At 35.6% G+C, this 16,777-nt stretch overlaps 3 protein-coding genes across 3 annotated transcripts; 2 read left to right on the top strand and 1 right to left on the bottom strand.

Moving 5' to 3' along the window:
- The first annotated feature begins 6,864 nt into the window (after positions 1–6,864).
- LOC113291014 (F-box/LRR-repeat protein At3g03030-like) lies at positions 6,865–9,202 on the top strand. Its single transcript, XM_026540595.1, has 3 exons — positions 6,865–7,653; positions 8,298–8,462; positions 8,690–9,202. Exons 1-3 carry the CDS (start codon positions 6,865–6,867, stop codon positions 8,984–8,986), a joined length of 1,251 nt encoding a protein of 416 aa, XP_026396380.1. The 3' UTR covers positions 8,987–9,202.
- Positions 9,203–9,577: 375 nt separating this feature from the next.
- LOC113288278 (actin-related protein 8-like) lies at positions 9,578–14,062 on the top strand. Its single transcript, XM_026537266.1, has 12 exons — positions 9,578–10,119; positions 10,267–10,340; positions 10,424–10,494; positions 10,617–10,684; positions 10,995–11,056; positions 11,237–11,334; positions 11,432–11,513; positions 11,703–11,845; positions 11,964–12,112; positions 12,822–12,955; positions 13,095–13,213; positions 13,598–14,062. The coding sequence occupies exons 1-12, from the start codon at positions 9,719–9,721 to the stop codon at positions 13,679–13,681; spliced, it is 1,485 nt and encodes a 494-aa protein (XP_026393051.1). The 5' UTR covers positions 9,578–9,718; the 3' UTR covers positions 13,682–14,062.
- Positions 14,063–15,157: 1,095 nt separating this feature from the next.
- Positions 15,158–15,663, bottom strand: LOC113291013 (uncharacterized mitochondrial protein AtMg00810-like). The gene is made up of 2 exons (XM_026540594.1): positions 15,579–15,663; positions 15,158–15,474 (listed from the first exon to the last, which is right to left on the bottom strand). The coding sequence occupies exons 1-2, from the start codon at positions 15,661–15,663 to the stop codon at positions 15,158–15,160; spliced, it is 402 nt and encodes a 133-aa protein (XP_026396379.1).
- Between the last annotated feature and the right edge of the window lie 1,114 nt (positions 15,664–16,777).

Here is a 16,777-nt window from a genome sequence, read left to right as displayed (position 1 = left end):
TTGAAGTTGTGTTGTACTCTTTTTCCCTTCGATCGAGAATAGTTTTTCACAAAGGGTTTTGTTACTCGACAAGGTTTTTAGCGAGACAACACTAAAACATCAAGTATGTTGAAAGTTGAAGGCATAAAGATCGCGTTGATATTACTGAAAATTTCCGAATCAAAGAAATGAAACGCGATAGTCTGTTAAGCAACGTAACTTCCAGAATCAACAACATGGTCTTATAAGCTTTCAAGTCACCAAGGTACAGTGTGATAAACTCCTTTTGAATGCATTAGACTAATGAAAAATGTCTGACATCAGGGGGAGCATCTAATGGTGTGTTGAACTACTTTCCTTCACCGAGGTTACTTTTATCCCACAAGGTTTTGTTACTCGTCAAGGTTTTTAATGAAACAACAACAAACACCGGGAATGTAATTTCCCAGCTAAGACTATTGTCTTTCCTACAAGGATTTTCTTCCTTAGGAGTTGTGAAGCAGCTAATCAACTTCAACGAAGCAGAGTGATCAACTGCAACAGATCACCTTTACTTGTATCTATCACGTTGTACTCTTTTCCTTTCGTCAAGGTTTTGTCCCACTGGGTTTTCCTTGTCAAGGTTTTAATGAGGCAACATATTTGAGTCCAACTATGTTCTAAGTTTGTTTCATATTGTACTCTTTTTTTTAGTTCAGGTTTTTGTCGCTCTGGGTTTTCCTGACGAAGTTTTAACGAGTCAATTAACTTAGAATCGTCGATCTTTGAAGATCGTATTGCATGTGATGAACTACATGTAAAGTACGAGACAACATGTGAAGTACTACATGTGAATAGTTTTACCAAAGTTTTATACCACTGGGTTTTTTCCTTGTCAAAGTTTTAATGAGGCAATGGACTTCGGCACAAGTCATCAACGAGAACAATATTTGAAGGACTATATGTGAAGCACTATATATTAATTTTTGTTATTGAACCGCACAAGGGGGAGTGTTAAAGGGCCCATGCCCATGGGTGTGCGGTCCAGATTTGGTGTCTCTTGGTTTTCCCCTTTCTATGTATACATATGTATTATGTCCATGTAACCAAGAGAATACTGATCAATAGAGAACCCTTCTCCACCTCTTTTTTTTTCTCTATCTTTTATACTAAAACAAGAACATTATTTTTTTTTTTATTAAAAATTTAATTCCTAAAGCTAAATAAAATTCTAAAATTTTCCAACTAATCTTATCATGCACTTGCAACTGCTTCCAAAGGAGGCTTCTATAATCTTGATAGGCTTGACCCGTATTAAGGAACAATTCCATAAAGAAACGTAATTTCAGTCCAGCAATGTCCAGACCATACAAATTTCCTACAACAACAGTTTCTCTTACATAGAGCTTGATCTTTTCCTATAACGCAATTAATAATTACATAGTCATAACATCCATCATCGTCAAAGTTTAAGAGCTCATGGCTTATGTGTTGTTGTCTTGATATATCTAATGTGCTCACGGTAAGGTAACATGAGCAAACAACCAAATACACTTTTGGTGAAACCAAATGTAATATGTCTGACCAAAGCAATTTGGGATAAGTCTTGTAACGCTGGTGTTGTACTTGACTTACAGAGAACATAGATGCTAGCCGATTAATTCAACAAATTTCTTTTTTTCGTTGAATGACTCTTTCGATAGATAACGTTGCAACAACTGTTCGGATTTCTTTAATTTCTTTTTAAGATAGATAAAAATGTCCATGAAGCTTTTCAATAGATAACGTCAGCAAAAAAGATAATAGAAAAACTGAAGCAACTTATCTGCTATGATACCAGATGATAGGATCCAACACCAAAATGATAGAGTCCTACATTATTTTCGATCTTTTGGTTGGAGATCAACCACCTCAATTAAGCGTAACACTTAAGATTAAGTATATAATTTTTATTAATTGCCAGAATAAAATCCTAAAATAACCTATGTATTTATAGAAAACATAAAAATAGAGTCCTAAAAGAATAAGAATCCTAGTCCTAAACAAAAATCATAATTGGTGTTGGTATCCCAACACGTAACTTCATTTTCTTTTCTTCCATTTTGTTTTAAACCTCGCATGTAGTTATAAAATCCGTCATTGGTGAGATACCGATAGCACGATTGTGTATAAAGAAAAAATAGCTATTCTTAGGCCTATTCATGTGAACATGCCAAGCAACTGATTTTACAATTTTAGCATCCACTATGGGTATACCAAAGTTCCAAACATATATGACTATGTGCCAGGAATAACAGTTAGGCATACACGACGGAGACTCTAACGAGCGATAGAGAGTCCATCGATGTATGGTCAGACCATCGCTCGTTGTTCATTCCAGCGCCAGCGGTAGTCACTTTGTCACTCGCTATGTTGATCATCGCTCACCACTTCCTCATCCAACGACTACAATTTTTCCCATCTATAAATACCCAATTTCAAACTCATTTCAACTCACACCAGAATTTCTAAATCTCTCTAGAATTTCTCAATCTCCAATTCTTTTCGTCACTCTTCCAATTCTTCAAAGAGCATGGATGATAATATAAACATGGCTGAGTTCATAGCAAACCAACATATTGCCGAAATTCAAAGAGTTGCTAATCGAGCCAATGTGCAAAGTCGAATTAAGAGGCGATAAACAAAATTTACTATACTGAGAATGTATTTGCAGGAATTATGTGTCTTTCACTAAGACTATTTCGCAGACGCATTCCATCCCCAAACATTTTGGGATAGGATATTTGGAAAATTCAAGAACAAACAATGAACCCCAACAATCGTGATGTTTCAGGGTTGTCTCATCGCTTCACTGTAATGAATAAGGAAATTAGTACTTATCTTGTTATACTTCGGCAAGAAGGTCCAAACATGAGGGATGGTGAAACCATGATGGAACTTGAACAAAAGTGTCATGTGGAATATCGTCGCATCAATGGAAAAGACTTCCAATTTGGAAGTTGATTCGAGATTTTAAGAAGATTTCCCAAATATAATCAAATATTTATGCTTTAATTTCTTAATTGTCAACTTAAATCTAAATTTAAACTAAAATGTATTAAGAATTAAGTTTAAGGCTAAGTTTAACTTAAGCCTAAGTTTAATAATATGTTCCAAATTAAGTATTAAGTTTTAATATTTGGCTTACTTTATTTTAAACTAAAATGTAACTTTAAAATGTAATATTCAATTAAGAATAAAATTAAGCTTAATTTTCAGCAACACGAGTCAAATTTTCATATTCATTAAACTCCAAATTTCATTGATAGTCATTTTACAAGACATAAAACTAAATAATAATAATTTGAAATATAGAATTTAAAAATAAAAATTTAGGACAATGTTCTTCATCTTGTTTATCTTCTTCATTTCACAAAACTTCCAATCAATGTGCTCATGAACGAAATCTACTTTGTTTATCTTCTTCTTTGTCTTCAAATTTGTTTTGCTTTGATTTTCCTTGCCTTGCCTTGAACTTTTCTTTTCCTTTTCTTAGTTGCGGTTTTTGGTTTGGTTAATATCCAAAACTTGAAGACTTCTTTGCTTTTTACCTATTTCTTTATAACTATCGCATATCTTCTTAACGACACTTTCATAAAAATCAAGTTGGGTTTGAAATTGTGCCATTTGGGAAGAATTGAAAAAATAAATTAGACCGAGAAAAAGAGAAATAAATAAAAATTTTGTGTAAAAAAATTTTGGTGTAATTTTTTAGTTTGAAAATTATCGATTTATAGGCGACAAAAAACTAGTTGTTGGCGCTAAACTTTATATCGAGCAATATTCATGGTAGCGCTGGCGATATAATCTATTTCGTTCGCTACTCTATCGCTTTGTGGTTATCCCATAATGGCGCAACTCGTTTACCATGCCACCTGGTATGTCAAACAGGTTTTTTAACAATGTGCATGGGAATAAGCCTTAGATAGTAAAATACCATACTAATATGACTTATATCATAAACAAATGGTAAAAATGTTACGAGTGTTTATGGATGTTCTTATTTACCTTGGACGTGTAACTTATATCCTCAATTGTAAGCCTTAATTATATGTGCACCATTGGAACCACATTGCTAATAGGGGGTATCATTTTGTTTGGATTGTACCGAAATATATAGAAGACATAATATCTTTGGATTAATATACCCTAAGCAATATGGTACCCCCATTAACAGCCTTTCACTGGAACATGCATAGGTTTTCGTAGTAATCAATCAGAGCGGCACCACTGTTTTAAAAAAGGGAATTTTGATAAAGTACTCTATTTTTTTGATATCCACAAAAAAAAAATGCCCCCGTCATTTTGAAATTTGTTAAAGTGCCCTCACATTTAGTTTTTCCATCTAGTGTTAGTTAAGACTATTTTACTTTACATATTTATCCTTTGCTTATCGCCACATTGATTTTCAACACCATTTTTCAGGTTCGTCGAGCCCGGTTCAGGATCGTTACACCACTTTTCAGGTTCGTCGTGCCCGGTTCAGGATCGTTACACCACTTTTCAGGTTCGTTACATTATTTTTCAAAAAGGGTTCATCATTCTGAAGTGTTTTGGGGTTTTGGTTAACGGAAAATCGAACTTCTACAATATTTTTTAGGTTCTTCAATCCCGTTTCAGGATCGTTACAACACTTTCAGGATAGTCGAATCATTTACCTTCCCCACCAAGGAGATGTAATTTAGGGGTAGATAGGACTTTTAATTGGAAAGATAACTGTCACCTAGCACTTAATTGGATCGAATTTACCTTTTAAATAAAACAGGGTGCTTTAACAAGTTTTTAAAAAACGGAGCTTTTTTTAACGTAATGTGAAAAGTTGGGATCAAAGTTGGGATACTTTATCAAAATCCCCTTTAAAAAAACAACAACAAAAATAGAGACTCCATAATCTCCAGAATCATCCCAATACTACCACTAGCGCCATTGAAGACACCATTGTAACTTCACTAAAAATGATGTTGGTTCACGGTGGCTAACCAAATGAATTTCCTAAAACTACGGATTCGGTTGTAGAGGTTTAGGGTTTTAGATAAGAGATTGTTCACTTCCGCTAAGACTTAAATCCATGTTCACTCTAATCGAAGTTCCGATATGTGTCGGATAATAGTCCCACATTAATGTCCTCTTAATAAACGTAAAATATAATATGGAAGGGTCACTCCACTCATTGCCAATTGATTTTGAGTTGGATGCCCGCAGACTTTAATTTGGTAACATAGCTAGGCATATGTGTGAGTAGGCCTAACGGTCACCACACAACATAGGTCCACATGTTAGACCCAATGAAGGCATCCACATTATATTTTGAGTGGAATGAGTGGAGAGGCCCTTCCACATTATATTTTGAGTTTATTCAAGGGATATTAGCAATGTGGGACTACTATCCTTCACGCGTCCCCTCATGTGCGGGGCTTCTCTCTATGGGGCCCTAACACGTGCACCTACGTTGTGTGGGTGGTCGTTGGGCCTACCAAATTAAAGTCTACAGGCATTCAACTCAAAACCAATTGGCAATGAGTGGAGAGGCACTTGACCCTTCCATATTACTCCCTCCGTTCTTTTTTAATAGGCTGGTTTCTATAAATAAATGTTTCAAAAAAATAGGCTGGTTTCCTAATTGGGAAAGTCAAATATTACTTTAGTTTCTCTGAGACCACTTTCTCTTAACTTCTTTTGATAACAAGTGTCATGTGGACCATTTCTCTTTACTTCTTTTGCTGACAAGTGTCATCGGGACCATTGCACTTCACTTCTTTTATTGACAAGTGTCATGAGGACCACTTTCAATGATTATTTCACTTAATTTCCTTAATTTTCTCAAAAAACAAAACCAACCTATTAGGGAGTATATTTTAAGTTTATTAAGGAGACATTAACAATGTGGGACCGCCAATCACCAAGTGGTCTGGTGGTTGGCATGCTCCCTCCCACTGCCACTCCAATTTAAGGAGTTTGGATGTAGTCTATGGACCAATAGTGTTGGACATCAAGAAAAAAAACAATGTAAGACATTTATCCTTCACACGATATGCCAATAAGGCTCTTTTCAGGTAATGCACACACAACCCTCCTAGCTGGCCACTAAATTTTTATTAGACTTCGTGAGAAATTTTTGAAACCCTAGGTTCTGTGAAGGTTTCCATTTTCATCTGATTCTAGTTGAATTTATGGATTAGGTTTTACTTTAGCTTTCATTTTCTTCATTTGTTATGAAATTACAATTTTGATTCATGAAATCGTTGCTTGATTCATTTCATTTGTGTTTTTCTGTTAGGGTTTTACTTATCTTTAGACCACAAGATCTCAGGCACATGTAAGATTACCCTTTTTTCACAGAGTAACTAAATTATGTAACACTTTATACTCGCTGGCCACTAAATCTTTATTAGACTTCGTGGGAAATTTTTGAAACCCTAGGTTCTGTGAAGGTTTCATTTTTCATCTGATTCTAGTTGAATTTATTAATTAGGTTTTATTCAAGTTTTCATTTATTATGAAATTACAATTTTAATTCATGAAGTCGTTGCTTGGTTCATTTCATTTGTGTTTTTCTGATAGATTTTTACTTCTCTTTAGACCAAGATCTTAGGCACATGTAACATTACCCTTTTTTTCTCAGAGTAACTAAATTCTGTTACACAGGCTAACTCATGGAAGAAACAAGAGAGTCACCATTTTCTATTAATGAAGACAGAATCAGCAGTTTACCAGATCCCTTGATACATCAGATCCTTTCTTTCCTGGACATGAAATATGTAGTCCAAACAAGTACTTTGTCTAGAAGATGGAGGTATATATGGTCTGTTATCTCAACTTTAAACTTAGACCTTTATACATTCAACGATCACAATGTTGTGCGGGGGGATGTATTTTATCAATTTTGTGGACAAGGTACTCATGTTGAGAGACAATTCTGACATACAAAAGTTTCATCTTAAGTGGGAATCGGATTACATGTATAATTTAATACTGAGGCATCTTAATACATGGATCACTATTTCCATCAAGCGTAATGTTCATGAGATATCGATTGATTTGGGATGTAGTGATTTAATATTAAAGATTCCCAACAGTCTCTTTAATTCTAAATCTTTGACTACTTTGGTACTAAAATTCGCTGGATTTGACTCAGATATCACTCTTCCTAGCTCAATGAGTTTACCTAGGCTTACATCTTTATCGCTCTGTTCGTTTCGTACGAAAGATGTAAACTTAGTTAATGAGCTCATCTCGAGTTGTCCAGTTCTTGAATCGCTTATAATAAGAGATTTTTTGATAAAAGATGGCGATGATTCAATTGTTATTATTGAGTCTTCTGGACTGAAGCACCTTGAGATATGCAATGATGGATCTCTTGCTCAGCCTCATTATAATATGGCCAAGATTATCAAATTAGTTACTCCAAATCTCACATCCTTCATATGCAAAGATTACATGTTACAAGAATATTATATACCGAACCTTTCTTCTCTAGTCACTGCTGATATCAAACTGAGAGAAGTAGAAAATGGAGATGTTGCACGGGGAAAAGAAGCAATAGACTTGGAGCTTTCTGCAGAAGTTATTGGAGAACTTTTCCCGAAGCGTATTATGAAATTTTTGAGGGTACTCCATAATGTGAGAGAACTAACATTATCACCTTGTTTCCTTCAGGTATGGCTATTTCCCTTTTTTTTTGTTGAGTATTTTCATGATAATTAGCTTTAATTTGATATTTCATTGGTAAATGCTGGGTGACAGGTTGGGTTGAACATTAGATTGTCCCAGCTAGTAAATCCTCTGCTACAGAACCTTATTTGATAACATCGATCTAAACCCAGTGTGGCAAGATTTTGTTCAGCTGATCAAGTAGCGGTTGACGTTCAATCGGCTGAAAATGAACTTTTCAAATTTTAACCAGTTGTAAGGTATTAGGCAATCAGATGGGCACGTACCCATAACACACCCACATCTCTCTTTCTCAAGAAATGAGGTATATGAGAAACATGGCTTATTGATTTGGTTGTCTGTTGCTGTTTTGATGATGAGCCTGGTCGTTTCACAACCACGCTGGTCGATTGGGAGCCTGCTCATTTGTTGCAACAACTAGTTAAGATATGAGCTAGTGTATCTTTCCCATAACTAGTGTTTTTGAACGGACAGATCCACGGGTTTTTGAGATTTGCAAATTAGTATGTTTAGAGGTTCCAGAGTTGCAGACCATTGTCTTCACTTTTATATTATCTTTGTATTTTCTTATATTCATTGGATGTTCTTGGCGCAGCATTGATTACATGAGTTTTGTATTATTTGTGCAGGTTCTGTCACAAGTTCCTAACTTATTGGGCAGTCAACCCGCTAAATTTTGTAATCTACAGTGTTTGAAGCTGGAAACTTGCCTTACAACAGGCTGCTTGTGTGCAATAACATACTTACTTAAGATCTCCCCTAATATTGAATCTCTGTTCTTAACATCAAAAGAGGTAATAGTGCCGCCTTTAGTTGATTCTTTTTTGTTATATCTTTAGAGCTTTTATTGATATCACCATCAGTGCCCAGAAATGCTCCAGAAAGTGCCCAGTATTTCATGACTGTATCACGAAGCACTCGACACATCTTCGTTTGAGTCAAGTTTCTGTCACTTAATCAATTGTTTGGTAACCTTTGAACATGCTTATTGTTGATGATCTTTTTTATTTGTTGGGTATAGTGGAATTTGGCAGAAGTTGATGATTGGGAAGTGACATTGTCATCACTGCATACGTTCTCACATCTCAAGTTTATTGAGTTCAGAGAAGTTTACGGATGTGAAAATGAATTTAGGTTTCTGGAGTTTTTGTTCAAGAATGCCTCCGTACTCGAGGAAGTGGTTCTGTTTTTCTCTAACAGAGAACCGTCACCTGATGCCGTTGACTGTCGTGATAAAACGAGGCGAATGAAGAAGTTCGGTGATAAGTTAAGAATGCTTTCAAGAGCTTCACCAACTTTGACGATGCTGTTCTTTTAATCTTATTAGCTTGTTAGCTTACTCTCGATGATCTTCTCGAAACAAGAACTAGTGAAGTCGTGTATTTAAACAAAGAAATTCCCTTGGCACCTTTAGATATTTTTCTTACTTTCAGTTGTATATTAGAGATGTCAAATGAATTATGTTTAAACAACTTTAACATTATTGAGAAAGTTATGACGGGCTGTCGTAGCAAATGAAGATCATAGTGAGCTCTCTTAGCTTCGAATAAAATGTAACTCAAACTCCCTACTTGAGTGGGTTCGTACCTTGAGTGGCATCGTCTGAACTAGCACTGCAGCTATGTTAGAAATTCAGTGGAGCTCCTTGGCTAATTTGTTTGTCTCAGACAGGTACTTCTCCCTCTGGATCCTAAGATTAACTTCTTGTATGGGCTTTGGAGTTTGAACTAACCAGGCAAATCTCCCGTACCCTGTCGGACAGGGCCTGTCCTAGTCGCAGACTCGCAGTTAATATGGACTTTGGATGTGGGATCATCACCACGTGGGATGTGGATGATCTTGCGGCTGCTACTATTGCAACGTGTTGTTAACTAAAATGAGAGAGAGACGACGAGACGGCTCACTACCTTCTTTCCATCTTTTCTCCAACAGAACGGATAAAATTTTGGTAAAAGACTTTTCATTCTCATTTAAAATGATTAAATTCAGAGACAAATTCTGAGCGAAATTTGATTTCATTCCCGTCGATTCAATTCAGGGTTCATTAATCATGTCAATACTTCTAAAGAAGGTATGGGAAACCATGTCTACTCGTCTGCTCAGCTCCTCATCTACTTGCTATTCTGACACTGATGATCAGAGAAAGAGGAATCTGGATTTGATGTATGAAGAAAGTGATGATTTGTATAATAAATATTGTTGCTTGACATCAACAATAGGAGCGTTTGATAAAATACCTTCAGATATATTCCATCAAATTCTTAAATTTTTGGGTCCTAAAGAATCTGCTAAACTTACCCTTGTTTGTAAGTCATGGAAATTACTTGTTTCTGATAATCGACTCTGGGTATTCTTCCTTCAGAATTTTAATACCCATGATTATTCCACATGGGATTCTATTGTTTTCGCTGAAAAACATTTGAGATCCGGTTATCCTCTTCTTCCTCCCCAGTTAAGTGTTTATGTTACGATTTCTTTGTTTTTCTTTTCTTTTTTTGTGTGTGTGTTGTTGGGAGTCTTGAATCCAGCTAGTTATTGGTATGATTGTTAATCATTCTCAGTTTTTAACATTTTATTTTTGTTCTGGACATTTTGTAGTCAATCTCCTCATTTGTCTTTCATGAGCATCTATGGCCAACGTTCTGAATTAACTGGCTCTGTTATTATAGATGGTAAGTTTATGTTGTGTTAAATTTTCGCTGTAGTGTTAGTATTATTATCCCTGCTGCAAATAATGTGTTCCTTTGTTTTACAGGTGGTACTGGTTATTGCAAGTTTGGCTGGAGCAAATATGCTTCTCCGTCTGGACGGTCAGCAACATTTTTGGTAGAGGGGTTTCTTATCGTCTCCAATAAATGACTGAATTTGTCTTTATACTATAATCCTGTATTCTTTGTCTTCACTTTCCATTGACATTGTCTTTTTACTGGATCCTCCGTGATATGCAGGAATTTGGTAACATTGAATCTCCTATGTACTCTAGGCTTCGACACTTTTTTGCTACAATTTATAGTAGGTGTGACTATTGAACCCTTTTTCTTGCATTTTATATGCCTTATGGGTGACTTGGAAGTTTGTTGCTTTTGAATTTTTTCAAATTTCGTCAAATTATATTCATAGAACCAGTTCATGTTTTATTATGAAAAGAGTGATAGGAATTCTCTAAGGAACTTGTTTTCTTTCATGTGTGCTGGATTAGTGAATTTATAGTTTATAGTTTTGATAAAAGGTAACTTGATGCTTGGCTTTGTTGTTTGTAAAGTGCCTTTTTCTCTTACACCTTCTATTTTTGGCATACTTTAATCTCTACTTGTATGTCATCACAGGATGCAGGTTAAACCATCAGGACAGCCAATTATCGTTTCCATTCCCATCAGTCAATCACATGGTTTGCCTCCATGACTCCGTCAATGATGTGCTTTTTCTTTGTCTTTCTTGTGCTATTGCAAAGTTCACCTTCCTGTTGTAGTTTTCGACCACCTTGACATCAAGGCTATGAATTTCCTGAGGTAGTGGAACTAACATAAATTAGCTGTAGAGGTAACATGTTGTATTTATCTTTATCCAGGTACTGATTCTGGTAAAGCAGCTCGAAGGCAACTTAAAGAAACCATTCACCAAGTATTGTTCGACATGAATGTTCCTGCTGTTTGTGCAATAAATCAAGTAAGATTTTCTACAAGTACAAATTTATCCAGTTCCATATCCCAACACAATGTCACAAGAAAAACTCAAGTTGTTTTTTGACATTTTAATCACATAGGCAACGTTAGCATTGTATGCCGCAAGGAGAACCTCAGGAATTGTTGTAAATATTGGGTTCAATGTCACATCTGTTGTTCCAAGTAAGCAAGTCATTTCAGCCTTTTATTATCTCTCCTATAAATTGAGATCAAGGATTTAGTACAAATGTGTCGACATGATGTCCTATGACTAGTTATCATACGCCGAATCACTAACTAAACCTAAACTTGGCTTCCTTTTTTTCGTCCGTACACCTTTTTCATATAAAGACATGATGTGATGCTTAACAGTTTTACGGGGTAAAGTGATGCGGGACGTGGGTGTGGAAGTTGTTGAATTAGGAGCTTCAAAACTCACAGGATTTCTCAAGGAGAAGATGCAACAGAAAAATATGAGATTTGGGTCATTATACACTGTCCGGACTTTAAAAGAGGTAATGCTGTAGTCCTGAATTATTTTGTATATCTCCTGGAGCATCTTTAATAGAGGTTAATAAGCCCTGCCGGGGTTAGACTTAGGAAATTATTGATGGCGGCTGTTTTATTTTACAGAATCTGTGCTATGTTGCTGCTGACTATGAAGAAGCGTTAAGCAAGAATAAACAGGCATCATTTAAGGTTGCAGGGGAAGGTTGGTTTACTCTCTCGGAAGAATGCTTTCAAACAGGAGAGATCTTATTCCAGCCACAACTTGGAGGAGTGTATGTTCTCATCCTTGATTTCTGTACTTTCCTACTAAGTTTAAGAGGGGCTTGGTGTCATGTCCTTAATTTGTTGGACTTGTGTCACTTTGATCTTTATAAAAGCTTTATTCTTTAAGAACGTTGCAGCACTTAAGGTTCCTAAATAACATTTCTGACACTTCAATCACAAAACCTGAGCATTGGGTATTCAACCAACAGGTTGATACCTCTTCAAAGCCTAACAATGACCCTTTCAGACAACACTGGTCATTAACACTTTTGCTTCGCTAAATTCAGATACATTATCAATCGGGAAGGCAAGCAGAAAACATCTATGTTTCTTAATTTTATTTTTGGATATTTGATTTACTAATAAGAGCATTGCCATTAATTTTCAAATAATAATGTCATCAAAGGAGGTTGAATATGACAATAATGTGATCGAGCTGGAAAATCAGCTGCTGTCGACTAAAATCTACTACAAAGTCCTTGATGTGCAGAACATAACCTTTCAAGTTTCGAGCTATTAAATTCTGTTAGGAGTTTTGAAAACTGTACTTTAAATAACCCCATAAACATCCTTTTTTTAAGTACTCTTTAATTCTAATTTTCCAATCTTGTTTAAGTTTTATTCATAGTCTTTCTACCTCTCTCACATATGGTCTCTTAATAATTTTATATGCACAACCTAGTTCGTGGAAAGCTACATGAGTCTCTGCTTTTACAGGAATACAATTGGTTTGCATCATGCAATAGCACTTTGCATGAATCGCTGTCAAGCTGCTGAAGCAACGGTAGATGGTGGATGGTTTAAAACCGTGGTTTTGGCAGGTGGAACTGCATGTTTATTAGGATTACCAGGTAAGCATTTGATCCTATCTTATGTTCCTGCACAAATGAAAGTATGTGTTACAAATACTTGAAGAAAACTGCGTAAGAGGATTATCAAAGACAAAATAGATGCTTGAAACTTTACTCTCTGAACTCCATTTTATTTCAGAGAGGTTAGATAAGGAGCTCCAATCACTTCTTACATCATCTCTGTCTGAAGGACTCAGAGTTCTCCCCCCTGCATACGGGGCTGAATCCGCATGGTTTGGTGCGAAGACCATCAGTAATGTAAGATTACTAAATACCAAAATAACATGTTTGGGAATTAGACTACATATGATATATCAAAAGCTATACCAATTTCATATTGTTACTTTGTTAGTGTTGCTACATATAGCATGCCCCTAAATATAAGGATTTATTTTTGCAACTCGATAGATTTGATCAACTTCTTGCAAGTCCACCATATTCGGCTACGTCCTTGTACATGATACTGCCATGACTCGGAGTAAAACCCTGTATTAACTGCATGGCATCCTTTTAATGCTCAAATAAATGTGGAATTACTCAAATTCATCATACCTCACACACACGAGTCACTTTTGGGTTCACATACATTTACCCCTGTATTGAGATTGTAACAGCAGAATTTACGTGTTTATATTGATATAGATGAGCACTTTCTGTGAGACATGGTGCGTGACGAAGAAACAATTCCGTCGGAAATCCCGACGCAGCTTCATTAGCTCATGGTGAAGAACGGCAAAGCATTCTATCTAGGTTCCTTTAAAGGGAATGCCAGAGAATTCATGTCATGAAATAATGGTCCCAGTTTCCAGGGTCTCAAACATATACAGTTCTTCTCTATACTCTTTTATTGCTAGTACACGTGCATAAAAAAAGATGGGAAGATCTGTCGGAAACTCAGATTAGTGTGTAACATATTGGTGCAAGTATATGTTTATAGGCATCAACCACATGTGATATATATAACATAAGTGAGATATTTGTGGTGATCATAAAATTTTATGTAAAGATTTCCTTTACCAGCGATGAATTTTTGTAACCTGTAATCACCAGGAGTTTGCGGATGATTTACCTTTGGGATTAGAACTTGATATGTGTGGTTATAAGGGCCTTGAGAAAATGCTTGTGGATGAGTAAATATGATGAACCATTTGTACTACCTCAGAACCTGCAAGAGACCAACATTGTTGACAGCTTTCAATCCATGATTTCGCGGAGAATCCCATGGCCTGATTTGACGTATAAATGTAATTTGTAGGTCATCTGGTAGTTGCAGCAGGAAAAAATTATCATCAGCTTCAAGGAGATCAGAAGATCCTGATGTACTTCAATAGTGAGACATCTTCTTATTCCATAAACCAATGCACTGTTCCCTATCTTCCTGTTGTTGAACAACTTGATGTTGAACAACTTGATGTTGAACAAGGGTGTGAAATTTGAATGATGAATTGATCGATTCCACAGATATTAGGGGGCAAATAGTGCCCGGGGAAGACTGAAGTATAAGATCTGTCAGGTGCATTAACTTGATATCCTCTCAAGATAAGTTCATGAGAAACCTAGGAATAGTTGTATTACAAAACGATAAGTTTTACAGACAGAGAATAGGTCTGTACTTGTACAAACAGACACAGCTGTTATGACAGCAGTTACAAATAACGGGAAACATAACAGAAGTCATGTCAACTATCTTGACTTGACTCAAACACTCCCAATACTCCCCAGCTGTTATGACAGCAGTTACAAATAACGGAAAACATAACAGAAGTCACGTCAACTATCTTGACTTGACTCAAACACTCCCAATACTCCCCTGCAGACGAATGTTGACATACAACAACAAAGTTTAAATGAAAAACAAGAAAGAAAAGAAAAAGAAAAAACAAACTTAAAGAACAATTACGTCAACTATCTTGACTTGAGATAGAAGTACTAAGCAGATGACCAAACATCTACACCAGGAGAAGCTGATGATCCTTACAACTGCAGCAACAATCTTGAAAAGGTAGGATGACAGAGTCCTTTAGTAAATAAATATGCTAACTGATCCTCATAAGCCACATGTTGTAATTGCAGAAATCCACTCTCCACCAGTTCTTTCACAGAGTGATACTGTATTTCTATATGCTTGGTCCTGGCATGAAAAATTGGATTAGAAGCCAAAGCAATAGCGCTTGTATTATCATAATAAATCTGAGCAGGACACTAGATAGTAATATGTAATTTAGATAATAAAGATTTAAGCCATTCAAGTTCAGCTGCTGCAACAGACAAACACTTATATTCAGCCTCGGCAGATGATTTGGAAACAGTGGGTTGTTTCTTTAAAGACCAAGAAATTAAGTTTGAACCAATAAAAACTGCATATCTTGAAGTTGATCGTCTTGTATCTGGACAACCTGCCCAATCTGAGTCGGTAAAAGCTTTCAAGCTATGCAAATCTCCACTGTGTAATGTAATTCCTAAACCAATTGTTCCTTTCAAATACCATAAAGTTCTTTTAACAAGTTGTAAGTGCACATCTGTTAGTGCATGCATAAATTGCGAAACATAGTTGACATCAAAACAATGTTAGGTCGTGTAACAGTCGGATATTGTAGACTACCTACAATTTCCCTATACTCACCTGCATTATCTAACAAGACACCATCATGAATTGAAACTCTGTAAGCTTTAACAACATGTGTATCACATGGCTTGCTATCTAACATGTTTTCTTTTTATAACCGTTCAAGAGTATACTTCTTTTGTGTAAGAGTAATTGTATTTGTACTTCTAACAACCTCAATACCAAGAAAATACCCTAAATCTCTCAACTCCTTCATAGCAAATTCAGATTTTAAAGAAACAATAAGACTATCCAATAATGGTGATGAACTAGTTAACACCATGTCATCAACATAAAGTAACAAAACAACCATATCCTTCTGAACAGTGAGAACAAACATAGAATTATCAGAAATAGCCTTCTTAAAACCATAAGAAATAAGGAAGGGACTGAATCTGTGAAACCAAGCTCTAGGAGTCTGTTTCAAACCATACAAATTAACTTTTCTTAAGATGACAAACATATTCCGGATGATGTGGATCTATAGATCTCTGTGGCTGAGTCATATAAACATCTTCATTAAGAAAACCATGCAAAAAAAATTACTAATATCCAATTGTCTTATTTTCCAATTGTAAGCCAAGGCAATACAAAGAACCACTCTAACAGTTGTACATTTCACTACGGGACTAAATATTTGAGTAAAATCCACACCATCTTGTTGATTATACCCTTTAGATACCAATCTTGACTTGTATATATCAATTGTACCATCAGACTTTCGCTTTATCTTATATACCCATTTACATCCTAAAATATTCATATGTGGTTCAGGTGGCACCTTGACCCAAGTTCTCATTCTTTCTAAAGCATCGAGTTCTTATTTCATTGGCACTTGCCACTTTGGATTCTTAACAGTTGTCTTAAATGTCTTAGGCTCAGTGATGTCAGTTAACAATGTAGTATGAGATTCAGATAATGAATGTTTTATAGAATAAAAAGAAACATAATCTGGAAAATATTTTGGTTTAACAATTCCTTTGTGAAATCTAGAGATAAATGTACTATTAGGAAGAGATTCAAAAAGAGAAGAATCTTGAATGACAATAGTTGAATCAGAAATAGAAGAAAGTGGAGTACAAAAAACTGAATTGAAACTCATCAAAAACTACATTTTTGAAAATGTGTAGCTTTTTAGTTAAAGTATTGTAACACTTATAGCCTTTATGAAGAATACTATAACCAATGAACACACATCGGACAGATTTAGGAGATAA

This window comes from Papaver somniferum, chromosome 6 (genome assembly GCF_003573695.1).
Source record: "Papaver somniferum cultivar HN1 chromosome 6, ASM357369v1, whole genome shotgun sequence".
NCBI lineage: Eukaryota > Viridiplantae > Streptophyta > Magnoliopsida > Ranunculales > Papaveraceae > Papaver > Papaver somniferum.
The sequence above is the reverse complement of the archived record's forward strand: the minus strand, read 5'-3'. Positions and strand labels throughout refer to the sequence as shown.

What these genes read in the sequence shown, in the direction of transcription:
- LOC113288278 (XM_026537266.1), top strand. Translation starts at nt 9,719, where the DNA reads ATGTCAATACTTCTAAAGAAGGTATGGGAAACCATGTCTACTCGTCTG. An exon ending in TATCCTCTTCTTCCTCCCCA is followed by an intron (nt 10,120 to 10,266) that starts GTTAAGTGTTTA and finishes GACATTTTGTAG; the next exon opens with TCAATCTCCTCATTTGTCTT. An exon ending in GACGGTCAGCAACATTTTTG is followed by an intron (nt 10,495 to 10,616) that starts GTAGAGGGGTTT and finishes CGTGATATGCAG; the next exon opens with GAATTTGGTAACATTGAATC.
- LOC113291013 (XM_026540594.1), bottom strand. Translation starts at nt 15,663, where the DNA reads ATGTTAGATAGCAAGCCATGTGATACACATGTTGTTAAAGCTTACAGA. An exon ending in TGTCTTGTTAGATAATGCAG is followed by an intron (nt 15,475 to 15,578) that starts GTGAGTATAGGG and finishes ATGCACTAACAG; the next exon opens with ATGTGCACTTACAACTTGTT.
- LOC113291014 (XM_026540595.1), top strand. Translation starts at nt 6,865, where the DNA reads ATGTATTTTATCAATTTTGTGGACAAGGTACTCATGTTGAGAGACAAT. An exon ending in TATCACCTTGTTTCCTTCAG is followed by an intron (nt 7,654 to 8,297) that starts GTATGGCTATTT and finishes TTATTTGTGCAG; the next exon opens with GTTCTGTCACAAGTTCCTAA. An exon ending in TGTTCTTAACATCAAAAGAG is followed by an intron (nt 8,463 to 8,689) that starts GTAATAGTGCCG and finishes TGTTGGGTATAG; the next exon opens with TGGAATTTGGCAGAAGTTGA.